Source organism: Budorcas taxicolor, chromosome 9, assembly GCF_023091745.1.
Source record: "Budorcas taxicolor isolate Tak-1 chromosome 9, Takin1.1, whole genome shotgun sequence".
Lineage (NCBI taxonomy): Eukaryota > Metazoa > Chordata > Mammalia > Artiodactyla > Bovidae > Budorcas > Budorcas taxicolor.
In genome coordinates, this window is record NC_068918.1 from 64,242,394 (window position 1) to 64,261,998 (window position 19,605).

Sequence of the window (19,605 nt, forward strand, 5' to 3'; positions counted from 1 at the left end):
AAAAGCGGGGGGGCCGGGCTGGGGCGGGGCTGTGCTTAGGGATTGGGCGTGGCTGGGCGTGGCTGGGCGTGGCTGGGCGTGGCTGGGCGTGGCTGGGCGAGGCCATGGTCGGGCTGTGTCTTTTTCTGGGTCGCCAGTGCTGGGAGCAAGCAGCAGGACAGCTGGCCGCAGAAGTTGGCCCCTGCGGCCCTGCAAAGTACTTACGATTTCGAGCTTTTGCTGAATTTGTAAAAGAAGTACTTGGTTAATGGATTAATAAGAACGTTGAAATTCCGTGGAAGGTTTCAAATTGGAGAATCTTGAACTTTCATCCTCAGCCAGCAGTTCCACTTTTCATGTAACTTCAGATGAATGAAGACTTCATTAAGGAAGACAACTGACCGGGGGTCCAGAGCTGATGCAGGTATCACTGGTGTATCTGCTAGCATAATGAAGAAAAGGACGACTCACGCAAAACATCGGAGCAGTGTGGGACCCAGCCCACTTGTTTCTCAGCTGGAACAGAGCATCATAGGCTGCAGGATTCGCCATGGGTGGAAAGAAGGTAACAGCCCTGTCACCCATTGGAAAGGAATCATTCTGGACCAAGTGCCTGTAAATCCTTCTTTGTATCTTATAAAATACGATGGATTTGACTGTGTCTATGGACTAGAACTTAATAAAGATGAAAGAATTTCTGCACTTGAAGTCCTCCCTGATAGAGTTGCAACATCTCAAACCTGTGATGCACACCTAGCAGACATGATGAGTAGCAAAGCAGTGAAGCACCTGTTTGAAACGGAGGATGGCTCTAAAGATGAGTGGAGGGGAATGACCCTAGCACGTGTCCCTGTAATGAACACGGGTTTTTACATCACCTATGAAAAAGATCCTGTCTTGTATATGTACCAGCTCTTAGATGATTATAAAGAAGGTGACCTTCGCATTATGCCTTATTCTATTGATTCACTTCCAGTACAAAGGGCACGAGGAGAAGTGGTAGACTTCTTGGTGGGCAAACGAGTGGAGTGTGCCAGACAAGAAGGCTCTGGAAGGAAGGGCATGATCATCCATCAATTAAAGGTCAAACCATCTATCTGCTTCATCAAATTTGATGATGATTTCTACATATACGTCTACGATTTGGTGAAAGCATTCTAGATGTCTTCATGAATTTTGCCAAATCTGTGAAACTATTAAATGTGTAATCTGTAGATGTAAAGGTCTGATTGCTTTCCATTTTAATGAGAGCTTAAATGTCCCTGTGAACCCACAATTTGCTAGCAGAATTGATTTTGTTTTGAATAGTACAGATGTATGTGAAAACAAAGTATTTTTTGTAAAGAACTCTTTCTGCTTAAAAGAAGTGTGTCTGTTTGGAGGGGAGTTAAAGACAAGTTTGGTAAAAAGTTGAGCTAGGATCACAGTTACATAAACCTAAAAGATTGCATCTGCTTTCCCCTTCACTCTTAACATTCTCTTATTGTGCTGTCACAGTGCAAGCACAGTTCGGTGTTTTTGCCTCTCTATATCTCTACTGTGATACATATATATGTGCAGGCACAGATCTGTATACACACACATACACACACACTTCATTGGCAGTACTTTATGGATTGGAGTGAGTGAGTGAGTGAAGTCGTTCAGTCGTGTTGACTCTTTGCGACCCCGTGGACTGTAGCTTACTAGGCTTCTCCATCCATGGGATTCTCCAGGCAAGAATACTCAAGTGGGTTACCATTTCCTTCCCCAGGGGATCTTCTTGACCCAGGGATCGAACCCGGGTCTCCGGCATTGGAGGCAGACGCTTTAACCTCTGAGCCACCAGGGAAGATTTTATGGGTTGGAGTGGGGGTTAAATAATTTTCTCCAATTCAACAGGAATTTTTGAAGGAAGTCAGTCATATTTGTTACATGACTGCTGCTTGTTTAAAATTAAATTTGGGCACAGAAAGCACATTGGGACATTCAGCTTGTTTTGAAAGTCAAAAATGCAAAGCACCTTTTCAGTCTGGAAGTCCAAACAAGAATAAATTGTGAACCATTAATGACCCACATTAGAATTTAACCATTAGAAATCTGGATAAAATGTTGACTTTGATTCTAAGCTTTGCAAAAAGTTTATTTACATTTTTGGTTACATTTTTTTAAATATATTTTACTTTTTGGGGGGGGTTGGGGATCAAAGCCCAGGTATTTTAATTTGGTCCACACAGTGAAATGCAGGTGTATTTTGGTCAGTACTTTTCATCCATTATTTGTACAAATCAGTAATTTGGATTTTAGTACATGATTTAAAATTCAATAGTACATCAGTGGTTTGTGTGTATGTGGTAAGTTCCTGGGAGAACACAAATATTAGAAAGGTAACTTTAAGAATAGTTTTGTTGCTTTTTGACACATCTTCTGAGACACATTTTTATTTTTATTCCTATTTTACTGATGGTATGATTATGATCAGAAGGCTTTTTCTCCTGGGCTTGTCCCAACAAAGAGTGTCTGGGCAAGTAACAGCAGAAACCCTCTGATGTCTTAGCGACACTGCATCTTCTTGCTGCCTCTGTGCCGCTGATGTGGATCCATTCCACAGAGTGGACCCTGCCATGTCAGGGTCAGTCACCTGCGCGGGCTCATGGATGTAACTGACACCAGCCTCCAGCCGCAGGCTCCTTATATGGCTTATTCTGCAAGGTTGTTTTAACCAAAACAGAACAGCAAAAGTGGTTGGTCTCACAGTGAAATGGCCATCTGTCACTTTGTTTCGGAGGAGCCCTGGCATTTTGAAAGCTACGAGAAAGGCAGTATGTGGAACCAGTCTCCTGGGGAAATTAGAAATCCGACCTGAGATTTGGTTGGAAGGTAAAATGCCCACCTAGGCTGTCAATCAAATATCAGAGGTCCCTACAACCTCACTGTGACTGTTCTTGGTGTTAGAGATTCTGTAGTTTCAAGGCCTGGCTGTGAGTGGTTCGCATGATGCACATTTCTGCCTGCAGGAAAGCTGTGTCTTGAGCTTTTGGCTGGTAACCCCTTGCACCCCGTAAATACAGCACCCCATTTTCTGCGGTGTGCCCTGTGCCTCCCGGGTTTCAGCCAGGAGAGAGCTTCTCCATGCAGTGAGAACCCAACCCAGGTCTGAGATGCTCCTCCCTGCTTGAACAAGATCATGCTACACATATGTCATCTGCTTTCCTGGTGGCCCTTATAATAACCCCCCGTGTGAATCTCAAGGCTGAACCTGGCTCCCGAAACCCAAGTAGACACGTGACCTAGAGAGTGAGTGTGATGTATTCACTGCACAAACACCATACAGTGACTTCAGGATGAAAAATCATGTTCTTTGGAAGCACCCAGAAAGTTGTGTCAGTTAGAACATCTCTGTCATCACTGAATGACTTGAACTGTGGTTTTTCTGCAAGTACGTTTAGCAACTTTAATACCTTGTAATTGGCCAGTCTCTCAAATGTGACATGTGATTATTATTATCATTATTTTAATCATTGTTCCTTTTCTTGCCTTTAGAGTAAAGGAAGGGGAAAGAGGGTGTTGCTTTTCCATTTTTTCCCCATCTTTTATTCTTTTGGTGGATTAAGCCACACTTCCTGACTTCATGACTAACTCTGCTCCACAGCCGAGTATTTCAGGCTTCATTTGGGCTTGTTTCAGATCCCCATGCATGGCTTGCCTTTTCCTGATATCTGAAAATTAGTTTCTTGTTCTTGGAATCCAATATGAAATTCCAATATTATCATCATGGGACCTTATAAAAGACATCTCTGTATAGAAGAATCTCTGTAAAAAATGTATCGGCCTTTCTCATTGACCTGCTAGGGTATTGTTGTGCTGTGTGTGTGCATGCCTGGCTGTGATGTCTGGGTGCTCGTAAAGCTTCAAAGGAAAACCTTAAAGCAGACCATCCTTTTTTGCATGCTATTCCACGTAGAATGTTCAATGTAACTAACTAAAATTACATGTTAAAGATATTTAGGGTTTTTTACTTTGCCTTCTTTGTTTTTCTTTGTTTTCAGTTTTCTGTCTATTTGCCTACTGTGCAGTTTTAGTGGTTGTAAGAGAAAATGCACTATTGAAGCAAACAGTACCAACAGAAGGAGGTTTTCCAGTTATATGTGCCATGCAGTATTTGAAGGGACTGCAAATTCTGAGAACAATCACAGTCACTTCTCAACCAGGTTTCATTCCTATTACTGTTTTACAGTAATTGTAAAATACCAGGCTGGATGAAGCACAAGCTGGAATCAAGACTGCCGGGAGAAAGATCAATAACCTGAGATACGCAGATGACACCACCCTTAGGGCAGAAAGAGAAGAAGAACTAAAGAGCCTTTTGATGAAAGTGACAGAGGAGAGTGAAAAAGATGGCTTAAAGCTCAACATTCAGAAAACTAAGATCATGGCATCCGATCCCATCACTTCATGACAATAGGTGGAGAAACAACGGAACAGTGGTTGACTTTATTTGGGGGGGCTCCAAAATCACTGCAGATGGTGACTTGCAGCCATGAAATTAAAAGACACTTGTTCCTTGGAAGAAAAGCTATGACCAACCTAGACAGAATATTAAAAAGCGGAGACAGTACTTTACCAACAAATGTCCATGTAGTCAAAGCTATGGTTTTCCCAGTGGTCTTATATGGATGTGAGAGTTGGACTATAAGGAAAGCTGAGCACTGAAGACTTGATGCTTTTGAACTGTGGTGTTGGAGAAGACTCTTGAGAGTCCCTTGGACTGCAAGGAGATCAAACCAATCAACTCTAAAGGAAATCAGTCCTGAATAGTCATTGGAAGGACTGATGCTGAGACTGAAACTCCAATACTTTGGCCACCTAATGTGAAGAACTGACTCATTGGGAAAGACCCTGATGTTGGGAAAGATTGAAAGCAGGAGGAGAAGGGGATGACAGAGGATGAGATGGTTAGATGGCATCACCGACTGGATGGACATAAGTTTGAGCAAGCTCTGGGAGTTGGTGATGCACAAGGAAGTCTAGTGTGCTGCAGTCCATGTGGTCACAAAGAGTCAGACACAACTGAGTGACTGAACTGACTGACTGACTGTTTTATATGCCAAACTCAGAAGTGTCTTGAGCTTAAATCTTTAAATGCTGTGGACCCATTAGAAGACTATTTTGATGGTCATAAATTGTAGTGCCTGAAAACATTCTTCATGACCAAGATAATCATGATGGTGTGATCACTCATCTAGAGCCAGACATCCTGGAATGGGAAGTCAAGTGGGCCTTAGAAAGCATCACTATGAACAAAGCTAGTGGAGGTCATGGAATTCCAGTTAAGCTATTTCAATTACTGAAAGATGATGCTGTGAAGTGCTGCACTCAATATGCCAGCAAATTTGGAAAACTCAGCAGTGGCCACAGGACTGGAAAAGGTCAGTTTTCATTTCAATCCCAAAGAAAGGCAATGCCAAAGAATGCTCAAACTACCTCACAATTGCACTCATCTCACATGCTAGTAAAGTAATGCTCAAAATTCTCCAAGCCAGGCTTCAGCAGTACATGAACCGTGAACTTCCAGATGTTCAAGCTGGTTTTAGAAAAGGCAGAGGAACCAGAGATCAAATTGCCAACACCCGCTGGATCATCGAAAAAGTAAGAGAGTTCCAGAAAAACATCTATTTCTGCTTTATTGACTATGCCAAAACCTTTGACTGTGTGGATCCAAAAACTGTGGAAAATTCTGAAAGAGATGGGAATACCAGACCACCTGACCTGCCTCTTGAGAAACCTGTATGCAGGTCAGGAAGCAACAGTCAGAACTGGACATAGACCAACAGACTGGTTCCAGATAGGAAAAGGAGTATGTCAAGGCTGTATATTGTCACCCTGCCTATTTAACTTCTATGCACAGTACACCATGAGAAACGCTGGGCTGGAAGAAGCACAAGCTGGAATCAAGATTGCTGGGAGAAATACCAATAATCTCAGATATGCAGATGACACCACCCTTATGGCAGAAAGTGAAGAGGAACTAAAAAGCCTCTTGATGAAAGTGAAAGAGGAGAATGAAAAAGTTGGCTTAAAGCTCAACATTCAGAAAACAAAGATCATAGCATCTGGTCCCATACTTCATGGCAAATAGACAGGGAAACAGTAGAAACAGTGGCAGATTTTATTTTGGGGGGCTTCAAAATCACTTCAGATGGTGACTGCAGCCATGAAATTAAAAGACTCTTACTCCTTGGAAGGAAAGTTATGACCAACCTAGATAGCATATTCAAAAGCAGAGACATTACTTTGCCAACAAAGGTCCATCTAGTCAAGGCTATGGTTTTTCCATTGGTCATGTATGGATGTGAGAGTTGGACTGTGAAGAAAGCTGAGTGCCAAAGAATTGATGCTTTTGAACTGTGGTGTTGGAGAAGACTCTTGAGAGTCACTAGGACTGCAAGGAGATCCAGCCAGTGCGTTGTAAAGGAGATCAGTCCTGGGTGTTCTTTGGAGGCAATGATGCTGAAGCTGAAACTCCCAATACTTTGGCCACCTCATGAGAAGAGTTGACTCATTGGAAAAGACTCTGATGCTGGGAGGAATTGAGGGCAGGAGGAGAAGGGGACGACAGAGGATGAGATGGCTGGATGGCATCACCGACTCGATGGACAGGAGTTTGGGTAAACTCTGGGAGTTGGTGATGGACAGGGAGGCCTGGCGTGCTGCACTTCATGGGGTTGCAAAGAGTTGGACACGACTGAGCAACTGAACTGAACTGAAAACATTCTTAAGTTACTAGTCTTTTAAAACATAAATATTCTCAAAAATATAGGCACAATGATTATAACAAAATAATTATGGCCAATATGCCTGTGATTTTTTGGAAATGCTGCACATTTTGTGTTTTCCATCATGAGTACAGTTTGAATGAATAGTGTATAGTTCACAAGGTCTTCGTGCCTGCATTTTAAGATTAGGTAAATTACCTCATCTTTCAAGCTTGAAACTCTTTTTAATTTCATTTTAATTTTAAACAATGTGTAAATGGTTCCCTGGTCTCTGCATTTAGAAGTATAAGCAATATAATCTGTTGATTCTGTATATCATTTTTATAATTATGGTGAAACTCTGTCCTTAAGATGTTTAAAATAAACCTTACGTGTGCCAGAAAAACAAACGAAAGTTGTAGCATGTATTGTACTCCTTGGTAACAGTGAGGTCACCTGAAGTTTGCCTGTCTTTAGGCTTCAAGCCCTTCATCCCCTACACTGAAAATATACCATCCTCGTTCCTCAACACACTCAGATTTTCTTATATACATACTTTTGCGTAACTGTGGCTCCCCTGTGACTACACTCCCTTGTACACTTCATTCTACCTATTGAGTTTCTAAAATAAAACTAGAAATCACTTTGTTTCCTTCCCTTCTCTGTCGCTCAGCCTGGGCAGCTGCCACTGGCTGCAGTCTATCTTTTTACCAACCCTGAACACCACCCCCTCCCCTGCCACCTCCCACAGATCTCCTGCAGCGCTCAGTCCTCTGCATGTCATCATGCAGAGGCAAAGACACAGACCCCTTGCCTGTGTCTTCTGTAAAGACACAGACACACTTTCCCATGGCCTTGTGACTTGGTCCATGACAACATCAGTTCAGTGAACTTCAGTCGCTCAGTCATGTCTGACTCTTTGTGACCCCATGGACAGCAGCACACCAGCTTCGCTGTCCATCACCAACTTACAGAGCCTGCTCAAATTCATGTCCATTAAGTCAGTGATGCCATCCAACCATCTCATCCTCTGCTGTCCCCTTCTCCTCTTGCCTTCAATCTTCCCCAGCATCAGGGTCTTTTCCAGTGAGTCAGTTCTTCGCATCAGGTGGCCAAAGTACTGGGGTTTCAGCTTCAGCATCAGTCCTTCCAATGAATAGTCAGGACCGATTTCCTCTAGGATGAACTGGTTTGATCTCCATACAGTCTAAGGGACTCCCAAGAGTCTTCTCCAACATCACATGTTCAAAAGCATCAATTCTTCAGCACTCAGCTTTTTTTATAGCCTAACTCTCACATCCACACATGACCACAGGAAACACCATAGCTTTGACTAGATGGACTTTTGTTGGCAAAGTAATGTCTCTGTTTTTCAATATGCTGCCTAGGTTGGTCTCCATGACAACATAGTGCCTGGCAAATCACGACATCTTCCCATGGTCTTTGTGACTTGGTACATGACAACATAGCACCTGGCAAGTCACATTATCATATTAAATGAAGTAAGTCCAATGGAGAAAGACAAATACCATGATATCACTTATATGTGGAAACTTAAAAAATGATAGAAATGAACTTAGTGACAAAACAGACTCAAAAACATAGAAAACAAACTTATGGTTACCATAGGGGAAACAAAAAGGAGGGATAAATTAGGAGTTTGGTATTAAAACACACACACTATTATATGTCGAGTAGGTAACAAAGGCCTACTGTATAGCACAGAGAACTACATTCAATTATCTTGTAATAACCTATAATGGAAAAGAATCTGAAAAATAACATTAACTGATTTACTTATATATAACTGATTACACATGATTGATTCAGTTTACATATGTCGTTGACATTGAAGTCGCTCAGTCTTTGCGACCCCATGGACTGTAGTCTACCAGGCTCCTCCGTCCATGGAATTTTCCAGGCAAGAGTACTGGAATGGGTTTCCATTTCCTTCTCCAGGACATCTTCTCGATCCAGGGATCGAACCTGGGTATCCCGCATTATAGGCAGACACTTTACCATCTGAGCCACCAGGGAAGTCCCAGCTTAAATCACTTTGGTGCGTTCCCAAAACTAACATAATATTGTAAAGCACCTATATTTCAATAAAAAATGTTTTTTAAATGACATGTGTCCTCTAAGATAAGAATTATCACTTCAGATTAATTTGTTTAGTCAACTAGCAAGATTAAGAATGGAACACAGAATAGATGAGTTTTGATGGCTGACCAGCTCAAGTAAGATATATATCATAAAACAAAATCCCTAAGGAGGGGCTGGGTCTAAAGGAAAAAAATCACAGAAATAAAACCCGAGACATTTAGGCTTTGCCTTTAGAATGAGATAAATCACAAGAAAGAAAAGCGAATACTTCATGCTTGAGTCAGAAATAGGAGAGGCTGTGTTTCCTGTCTTGGGCCACAGCTCTTATGCTCTGCTTCCATGTAGAGCAATAATTCTCCTTTGAGACGTGAATTTAATAAAACCATGTGTTTGGGTTTCCTGGAATTTTTCTGACTTTGAATATGGACTTGTTCCCCAAAACTTCCATGTCCCATCTGCTCTCATGAATGGGCAGTTTCCTTGATGTTGGCAGAGGGGACTCAGGGAGCGGCCTAATGGCTGCTGAGGCTGCTGGATGTGACGCAGCGGGCGGTGGAGATTTATCCTCCTTGAGATCTACACACCGCTAAATTCACCTTTTAATTTATTGCCCACAGCAAAACAGAATGAAATAAGAGCTAATAAAATAACCCAGTTGGCCAGAAAATGTTTTCCATCCTATTTCTTCAGAGTGCTCTAAACGAGCGTGAATCATCCCCACGTCTATCAGACACGGTGGGTGGTTAGCGATGCTACAAGTCTCTGAGCTCCCCCCTCCAGCCTCCTCCTTCTCCTTTTCTGTTTCCTTTCCCTTGCTTCTTTCTGTTCTTTTCTTCCTTTCCTCCCTTCCCTCTCCTGTAGCTTTCCTTTCTTTCTTTCTTCATTTCCTTCCTTCCTTCATTCATTCAAAAAAAAAGGAGGGCTTACCCCAGGTAAGGTGCTGCAAAGAGAGTAATAAAATTATTGCACAGAATCCTTTTCCTGCTCTCTCTCTCTCTCTCTCTCTCTCTCACACACACACATACAGAGACACGCACTCTCCTATTTGGGGACACCCCTGGTAGCTCCTCAGCATGAAGTGGATATTGGCTTTGTTACGTTTCACTTGGTGGTGAGGCATAGCTGATGCACACCAATGTCCTGGACAGGATGGGACAGCAAAAGCAACAGACAGGAGATCTGGGTCTGCCTCCTGGCTCTGCCTTTGCTTCTGAGTGAGGATCTGGCCCAAGGATCTGGGCCGTTAAGATTCTAGATGGTCTTCTCAAGTCCTCTCGGTCTCCCAACTGGTTACAAGATCTGAAAGACCTGAAGTGTTTGAGGATAATAATGAGGAAACTGGTCTTTCAAGGTCAGAAATGTTCAAATGAAAATCATTTTTTAAAACCTGACTTTTTGATACCCTTGTTTATCAGGGATTACATAAGAAATGGAAGCAATTCCTATTTCCGCTAAGGTTGTTGTTGTTTGGTCACTGAGTCATGTCTGACTCTCTGCAAACCAACAGACTGTAGCCCGCAAAACTCCTGTCCGTGGGATTTCCCAGGCAAGAATATTGGAGTGGGTTGTCATTTCCTTCTCTGGAGGAACGTCCCAACCCAGGGATCAAACCCGTGTCATCTGCATTGGCAGGCAGATTCTCTACTGCTGAGCCACCAGGAAAGCCCCTCCACTAAGGTAAAATATTCAAATTGTTTCTTGGGGTCTGGCCTCTGCAGTAGCAATGTGAGTGAGAGGGAGGCTGATGAACCCATCAAAAAAAAATTTCTGCAGGGAAGCAGCGCCACCTGCTGGTACATTATGGTGCTGCATGCGGTAACACAAATCATGAGGAATCATGGAGTCTGAGGTTTCACTGAATCCAAGAATCCGGAGCATTAGTCTTAATCAGAAGCTGAACCTTTAAACTTTGACAAGACCATCAGACTGTGGAAAGATTTCTCCACAGGTTAATTTTAGCCATGTCTTAGATATACTTCCCTGGGAGAGGAAATGGCAGCCCACTCCAGTATTCTTGCCTGGGAAATCCCATGGACAGAGGGAGCCTGGCAGGCTACAGTCCATGGGACCGCAAAGAGTCGGACACGACTGAGCGACTTTCACTTCACTTCACTTAGATATACTTCTGTATCAAACTGTTCATGCATGCTATACATCTTTCTTTATAAGTCAACCTCAATAATACATACTAATAAAGCCACTTAGTCAAAATTGATTATTTTGAGTATATAGCTAGGTTCAAAAGTTTAAAGTGTTCTTTAGTTTAGACTCCATTAATCACTCAATCAACTTGTCAGGTCTCCAAACCTCCATCCAGCTCTAGAATTCTACCACATGGAGAAAACCCTGTGTCTAATGAGTGCAATTTCACACAAGGCATTTTCAATACTGAGGGGTATATACAGTGTAAGACAGGCTCCCCTGGGGGCTCAGTGTGTGAGGAATGCACGTGCAATGCAAGAGTCACAGGTTTAATCCCTGGGATGGAAAGATCCCCTGGAGGAGGGCATGGCAACCCACTCCAGTACTCTTGCCTGAGAAGCCTATGAACAGAGGAGTCCAGCGGGCTATAGTCCATGGGGTAGCAAAGAGTCAGACATGACTGAAGCGACTGACCACACAGACATGCACAGTGTAATATGCATTCCTGATCTTTCTTTGTGGAGAATTGGCATGAAAACATACAAACATAAATGGCAACCATAAAAAATAAATAATCGGGCTAATTAGCAAGCAACGTAGGCCCCAGAGGGAAAAGGACCTGATTGCTTTGAGAACCAGGGCTGCAGGCAGGGGACCAGAGAAGGGTTTATGGAAAAAAGATTTCTGGAGTTACATCTGGAAAAATGGCTAGAATTCAGATAACATTCAAGGATGATGGGGGAAAAATGGAGCAAACATAAAAATTAGAGTCAGAAAACATGTTAAAATTCTTTATTTTTAAAGAAAATGAAATGCAATGTGCTAATAAACAACAGGAAGATCAACTTAACCTGAGTAAGACTTTTTAGGAGAATAGAGTGAGATAAGGCAGGAAAGGGAAGTTGAGACATGATTAAATGATTTCATAAATGCAAGAATAAGGAGTTTGAGCTTGTTCCTGTAAGCCATTGAAAAGCATTGAAGATTTCTGGGAAGGAAAATAAAATGATAAGAACTGGGTTTTAAGATGACTCACCTGGCAATCAGACACAGGACGAAATGACACTAAGATGTGAAAAGATGTCCTGAATGTACAAAAGACACGTAAGTAAAAAAGAAGGGTTTTCAAAATCACAAATGTATACACAAAAACTGAAGAGGAATCTGACTCTGCAATACTTTTCTGAATCAAGGAATATATAATAACCTCAAATAATTCTGAATATTAAACCAAGAGAGGCCCCCCAATACAGGAAAGATTAAAATTTAAAAAAAAGAAAGGATATACACCCCCATCCCCACCAAAAAGAAGGTACTTTAGAGGAAAGAAAGTGATCCTGACCCAAAGCCTGAGGGAGGCAATAACAGTGTTAAGGCCCCAGAGACATCTAGATTAACAAGAATTTAGAAACAAATCCATTAGACATGGTTCCACGATGTAGACAATCCATAAATAATAAATGGGTTAACTGATTGACTGATTGTTTAATATGTTGCTGAAGCTGAAGCTCCAATACTTTGGCCACCTGATGTGAAGAGCTGATTCACTGGAAAAGATGCTGATACGAGAAAACACTGAAGGCAAAAGGAGAAAGGGGCGGCAGAGGATTAGATGATTAGCTAGCATCATCTGCTCATTGGGCTTCCCTCGTAGCGCAGTCGATAAAGAATCTTCCTGCAATGCAGGAAACTCGAGTTCGTTTCCTGGGTTGGGAAGATCCCCTGGAGAATGAAATGGTAACCTACTCCAGTAGTCTGGCCTGGAGAATTCCATAGACAGAGGAGCCTGGCAGGCTACAGTCCATGGAATTGCAAGAGTTGGACACGACTTAGCGACTAAACCACCACCACTCAATGGAACTGTGTTTGAGCAAACTCCGGGAGCTAGTGAAGAACAGGGAAGCCAGCATGCTGGAGTCTATGGGGTCGCAGAGAGTCAGTTTACCTGTGTATCCATACAGTGGAATAGAATTTAACAGAAAAAAAGAGAGTAAAATATATGTACTGTGACATGGATGAACAGCAAAACCATTATGCTCAATTTAAAAAAAAAAAGCCAGATACAACAGACAATATGTTATGTGATTCTATTTATATGAAATAGAATAGCGTGCTTGAAAGCCCCGCCCCCTCATTCTCTTTCTTTCCCTCTGTCTTTATCACTCTCATTTCCTCTCTTTTCCCACTTTGAGTTCCATTATAAGAACTCTCTTCTGTTATGCTGTGTATGTGCCCTGCCTCTCTTGGAAGAGAGAAATGTTTTAGGAAGGGAAAACTGGGGAGGAAAACACCCAAACCATCAGGCCACCAAAAATGTAGATTTATAGTATTGTTAAAAACAAAATGCAACCAAGTAAAATTAAAAATGCAATTGGCTTAATTCAACAGTTCATGAATGCGGCAGTATCCCTTTGAGCAACTGGAAGAGCTCTCTGAGAAGCTGTACAAACTGGAACATTTGTAGAGAGAGAAGGGTAGGACAGAGAGCTATTAGAAAAAGAAAGGATTATTTGTGGGCCAGGACTTTTTTGCAGGGAGAAGAAAATGGCAAGGGTTTTAACTTACTAACGAATAGCAAGTAAGAGTGTTGCTCAGAAGTAATCGCATTGGACAGAGTAAGGATCTGTTTTTATTGTCTTTTGGGGGCTGTCTGTTTGTGGCTGTTGCACTTTCTTTCAGTCAAAATTAGTCAGGACTGCGTCTCTTATTTCTCAGGAGCCACAGCATTAACTAGCAAATCTGGGACAGAATCCAGCTGGTGTGCTCACGGGAAGGTCTGTGGTGAGAAAGGGAGTACACCCAGGGAGTATTTTAGAATTTTTCCATCATTGTAACACATTTACTATTAATCTGCTTTGCCCACTGTGTCCTCTCCCCTCTACCCTGCCCACCACTAATTTACTTTTTGTTCTTAGAGCTTTGCCTTTTCTGGACATTTCATATAAATAGAATCACATAAAATGTCGTCTTTTGTATCTGGCTTTTTTTTTTTCATTGAGCATAATGTTTTAGCTGTTCATCCATGTCACAGTACATATATTTTACTCTTTTTTTTTTTTTCTGTTAAATTCTATTCCACTGTATGGATACACAGGTAAATTGACTCTCTGCAACCCCGTAGACTGCACCAATGCTAGTTGCCTGCCAGTTGCGTCTTCTTCCTTGGAGTGGAGGTGGGAGGTTAATGGAGAAGACTTGCATGACGGATCACCTCATTAGTGCTGACCAGAACGTTCCAGATTGGTTGATTAAGATGACGTTTCTGGAGATGGAAGCTGCAATAAGGGCAAATATTCATGTAGTTTTCTCTTTAACAGTGTTCACCCTGCTTCATTGCCTTTTTGTTTTCATATTATACCACAAACATCTTTTCCTGTATTAAAATTCATTTTTTGTTCTAGCAGTAGCTCTCACATCTAGTATTCACTCCACTGTGCTTTTCTGGTTGGAAAAGGATGTGACAGGCTAGGAACCCCCTACTTTCATCCTTCATAAGACCATAGCATGAGACTCCCTGGGCCCTACAGAGCAGGGTTGGAAGGGCAGTAATCACAACATTCACTTTAATGGTTGTGTCGCATTTTATAAACTATGGTTCAATATTCAAAAAACGAAGATCATGGCATCCGGTCCCATCACTTATGGCAAATAGATGGGGAAACAATGGCAACAGTGACAGACTTTATTTTGGTGGGCTCCAAAATCACTGCAGATGGTGACTGCAGCCATGAAATTAAAAGACACTGGCTCCTTGAAAGAAAAGCTATGACCAACCTAGACACCATATTAAAAAGAAAAGACATTACTTTGCCGACAAAGGTCCATCTAGTCAAAGCTATGGTTTTTCCAGCAGTCATGTATGGATGTGAGAGTTTGACTATAAAGAAAGCTGAGTGCCAAAATATTGATGCTTTTGAACTGTGGGTTGGAGAAGACTGTTGAAAGTCCCTTGGACTGCAAGGAGATCAAACCAGTCAACCCTAAAGGAAATCAGTCCTGAATATTCATTGGAAGGACTGATGCTGAGACTGAAATTCCAGTACGTTAGCCACCTGATGCGAAGAACTGACTCATTGGAAAAGACCCTGATTTTAGGAAAGATTGAAGGCAGGAGGATAAGGGGATAACAGAGGATGAGATGGTTGGATGGCATCACCGATCGATAGATATGAGTTTGAGCAAGCTCCAGGAGGTTGTGATGGACAGGGAAGCCTGGCATGCTGCAGTCCATGGGGTCACAAAGAGTCGGACACGAATGAGCGACTGAACTGAACCAAAAGCTTATGTGCAGGTTTTCATTCTTTTAAATAAGGCTGTAGGAAGCAGCATGTAGCTAAAGCAGTGTGCATATTTAAGGCATTTTCTGAAATAAACTCCGAAAAGTGTTATGGCTGATTCAAGCTTATGCACGCATGTATATAGATTGAAAAATTACACTCTAAAAATTTTGTCCCAATTAAACCATAGCAGTAGTATATAAGAAGGCTTGATCCCTTAGTCATTGGATTTTTTTTTAACATCCATTAGGCTTATAGGTGGCAAGTTGTATTCCTTGTTTAAATTTGCAAATCTATCAATACTCACGCAGTTCATAATTTTTCTATTTTTATTACACATGTATGTTGCTAGGTTATTCACTCATTAGCTCTTGGTTTTTAAATTCACAGTTCAGTCAAATTCTTTGAGAAGAAAGCCTTAGAACATCAGCTTTCCTGGAGCTCAGGCTCAAAGGAGAGTATGAACCCAAGACCAGCCAGCAAAATAGTCCAGGACTCGATTCCAGGCCAGAAGTCTGCAGTGGAACACTCTCTGCCACCCTCAAACTCTTGACCAGCTCTTGAAGTATAATAGATGGTTTGGATACAGACAGCCCTTGTTCATAATTTCATAATAAAACCTCAAAGAGTTCTCTGTGCTACCTCTGAGGAGACAGACAAGCTCAGAGGTCTTGGAGGCTTTAATCAGATCAGTGCTTCCTTATCGAACTAAGAATCTGGCTTGCAACAGACTCTTTGCAAAATAAATTTAAATAACAATAAACTCTTTAGCGTAAAGTTAAAGAGGAGAATGTGAGCCCAGCTCACCTCTGCTCAGTCCTCAGGGTCCCATTGTCATTAATTAGTAATTCGTATCCTGCCTTCCTTCTTTTCTTCCTTCCCGGTGCCCCCTCCCTCCTACCTTCCCCTCCTTCCCACCCCTCCCTCCCTCCTTCCTTTTTTCTTTCCTTCCTTCTTTCCTTCCTTCCTTTCTGTCTTCCTGCCTTCCTGCCTTTAGCATGTCCTATTTGGGAATAGGTACAAGTCTTTGGAATTTCAAAGCAAAGAAAGTAAGATAATATACTCTGTTCCAAAGGTGGGCATAGAACACACAACCAGGAAATAATTTTTAAGTTGGGTGGGGAGGAGGTTTGAAAGGAAAAGTCTGTAGCTGTTTTGATACATTGGCTTTCCACAGTTTAATAAAAGGGAGCTTCCCAGAGGAGAGTTATTCATGTTTCAATTTTTGTATATATAAAAGTAGAAAAGGTTGTTTTCAAAAGTTAAGCAGTATAAAGCTGTGTAAAGGAGAGTGAAAAGCAGTCCGTGCATGTGCACGGGGGGATAGAGAAGAAGCCAAAATGTTTCACTTCCCAGAGGAACAGTGTGAACGTGCCCTTGGAGACATGTGTCCATGTCCTGCACATTTGTGACGTATATGTAACAGAACGCTGCATGAGTTCTCTCCCTTAGTCTTGAATGGCTAAAGTTCCAAAGTCGCACATTGTAAACACAGCTGCTAAGGAGCTGCCCCACTCCCTTCAGCCTTCTAAAAGGTTGGCCAAAAAGAGCCCTGACCCTCAGCCCCACATCCATTCTCCAGAAAGAGAAGGCAGGTTCATGCAAGGACACAGGGAATCATCCAGGTAGTGAATAAGGTCATATCCAATTAGGGTGAGTTCTTAATCCGATATGACTGGAGTTCTTATGAAAAGAGGAGGAAAGACACCATCACAGGGAAGTAATGGGTTCTAGGCTAGCCACCCCAAGGTATGTTGCTCTCTAGCATGCACATTTCAAGCTGAAAATGATAGTGACCCAGAAGACTCAGGAAAAACCTTCGGAGTTTCTCCTCCTTTGGAGGAATCCTAACTGCCTTAAAGAATGGAGGCCTGTGCCAGGAGGAGCTTTGAGACCCTGTGGACTGTAGCCTGCCAGGCTCCCCTGTACGTGGGATTCTCCAGGCAAGAATACTGGAATAGGGTTGCCATTTCCTCCTCCAGAGGATCTTCCTGACTCAGGGATTGAACCCACATCTCCTGAGTCTCTTACATTGCAGACAGATTCTTTACCCACTGAGTCATTCTTACCCACTGTCTGTCTATGGTCTATGGGAAGTCCCCATAGACAACTACAATAAAGCATTAATGTCAGGTATGGGGGACAGGGAGGAACCTAGTGAAGCCCATTTGATCCAAGACCTCTCCGTGCCTCATTGTCTTTGAAGGGCCTACAAACATTCATTTACATTAACTCTTTTTACCTTCCTGTGAATTACTTTGTGAAAGTGAAAGTGTTAGTTGCTCAGCTCAGTTCAGTTCAGTAGCTCAGTCGTGTCTGACTTCATGCGACCCCATGGACTGCAGCATGCTAGGCTTCCCTGTCCATCATCAGCTCCCCCGGAGCTCACTCAAACTCATGTCCATTGAGTCAGTGATGCCATCCAACCATCTCATCCTCTGTTGTCCCTGTCTCCTCCTGTCTTCAATCTTTTTAGCATCAGGGTCTTTTCCAAAGTCAGTTCCTCTGACTCTTTCCAGAGTCAGTTCTTAGCATCAGGTGGCCAAAGTATTGGAGTTTCAGCCTTAGCATCAGTCCTTCCAGCGAATATTCAGCACTGATTTCCTTTAGGATTGACTATCTTCTTGCAGTCCAAGGGACTCTCAAGAGCCTTCTCCAACACCACAGTTCAAAAGCATCAATTCTTTGGCACTCAGCTTTCTTTATACTCCAACTTTCACATCCATACATGACTACTGGGAAAACCATAGCTTTGACTAGATGGATCTTTGCTGGTAAGTCTCTGCTTTTTAATATGGTTGTCTAGGTTGGTCATAGCTTTTCTGCCAAGGAGCAAGTGTCTTTTAATTTCATGGCTGCAGTCACCATCTGCAGTGATTTTGGAGCCCAAAAACAGTAAAGTCTTTCACTGTTAGTTCCTCAGTCATGTCCAACTCGACGATCTGTAGCCTGCCAGGCTCCCTGTCCATGAAATTTTCCAAGCAAGAATACTAGAGTAGGTAGCCATTCCCTTCTCCAGGGGATCTACTTCTGTTGCAGGGAGGAAGCGGTTCTGACTCCATGTTGGAAACTGTTTCTTTGACTTGCTTTTGTTATTATAATTATACTCCACAGCCGCCTGGAAGACCCTGCCCCTCTGCAGACTGTAAACTGAAGTGCCTTTGTTCAGCTCATGGAGAGAGAGTTTGTCCCTGTTACCTGTGAATAGAAGAGATTAACACACCCCTTCTGAAGGCTGGACATTCCCTTGGCGATGTTTTGCAAGACTGAAGACCCTTTCACTTTACTTCCCCACTGCATCTCCGCCTCTATTCAGCCTTTTGACTTTAGTTCCTATTTGCTACTTTCTCTCTAATCTATAAAAGAATCTGGCATCCAGACCCCAATAAGATGGTTATTTTGAGGCACTATTCTGCCACCTTCTCGGTCTACTGGCTCCCCGATTAAAGTCTCTTCCTTGCCTCAACACCGCATCTCTCAGATTTATTGGCCTGTCGTGCAGTGAGCAGAGCAAGCTTGGACTCAGTAACACTCTGACCCCTTTCTCCTTAGTCCAGAAAATACACTTTGCCTTACCTTGCTGTCATCGAAATTCTTCACAGTTATGCAAATTCCTCATGCATACATAATAAATCTGATTTTTTCCCTATTAATCTGCCTTGTGTCATTTTTATTGCCAGCAAAAGAACAAAGAAGGGAGAGAGGGGAAGTTTGCCCTCCCCCAACAAGAGAACACCACATTGTGGCAGAGGCAGAGAGTAGAGGGATACATCTGCCAGCCAAGGATGCCGAGGTGACCGGAAGCTAAGAGAAAGGCGTGAATGGAGTCTCCCCTAGAACTTCACAGAGAGCATGGCCCTGATGACACCTTGATTTTAGACTTCTAATAAAGCCACCTCGTTTGTGGTACTTTGTAAGAGCAAGCTTGGAACACTAACGCAGAGGCCAATTGATGTGTGGTCAAGAAGGAGAAGAGGGACGTCTCTGGTGGTTCAGTGGTTAAGACTACATGCTTCTGACACAGGGGGCACAAGTTTGAACCCTGCTCAGGGTATTAAGATCCCACATGCTATAGGCTGTGGCCAAATAAATTTAAAAAATTAAAAGGACATCAAAGTGTTAGTCACTCAGTCATGTCTTTGCGACCCCATGGACTATAGCCCACCAGGCTCCTCTGTCCAACGGACTTTCCAGGCAAGAATACTGGAGTGGGTTCCCGTTTCCTTCTCCACAGGATCTTCCCAACCCAGGGATCGAACCTGGGTCTCCCTCATTGCAGACAGATTCTTCACTGTGTGAGTCACCAGGGAGGTCCCAACGGACATCAAATGCATTACCAAATTGCACTATTTTTTAAAAAAACCAAGAAG

At 42.6% G+C, this 19,605-nt stretch overlaps 1 protein-coding gene across 1 annotated transcript; it reads left to right on the forward strand.

Moving 5' to 3' along the window:
* The first annotated feature begins 351 nt into the window (after positions 1–351).
* LOC128053390 (spindlin-1-like) lies at positions 352–1,140 on the forward strand. The gene has a single exon (XM_052645910.1). It carries the CDS (start codon positions 352–354, stop codon positions 1,138–1,140), a length of 789 nt encoding a protein of 262 aa, XP_052501870.1.
* The last annotated feature ends 18,465 nt before the right edge of the window (positions 1,141–19,605 follow it).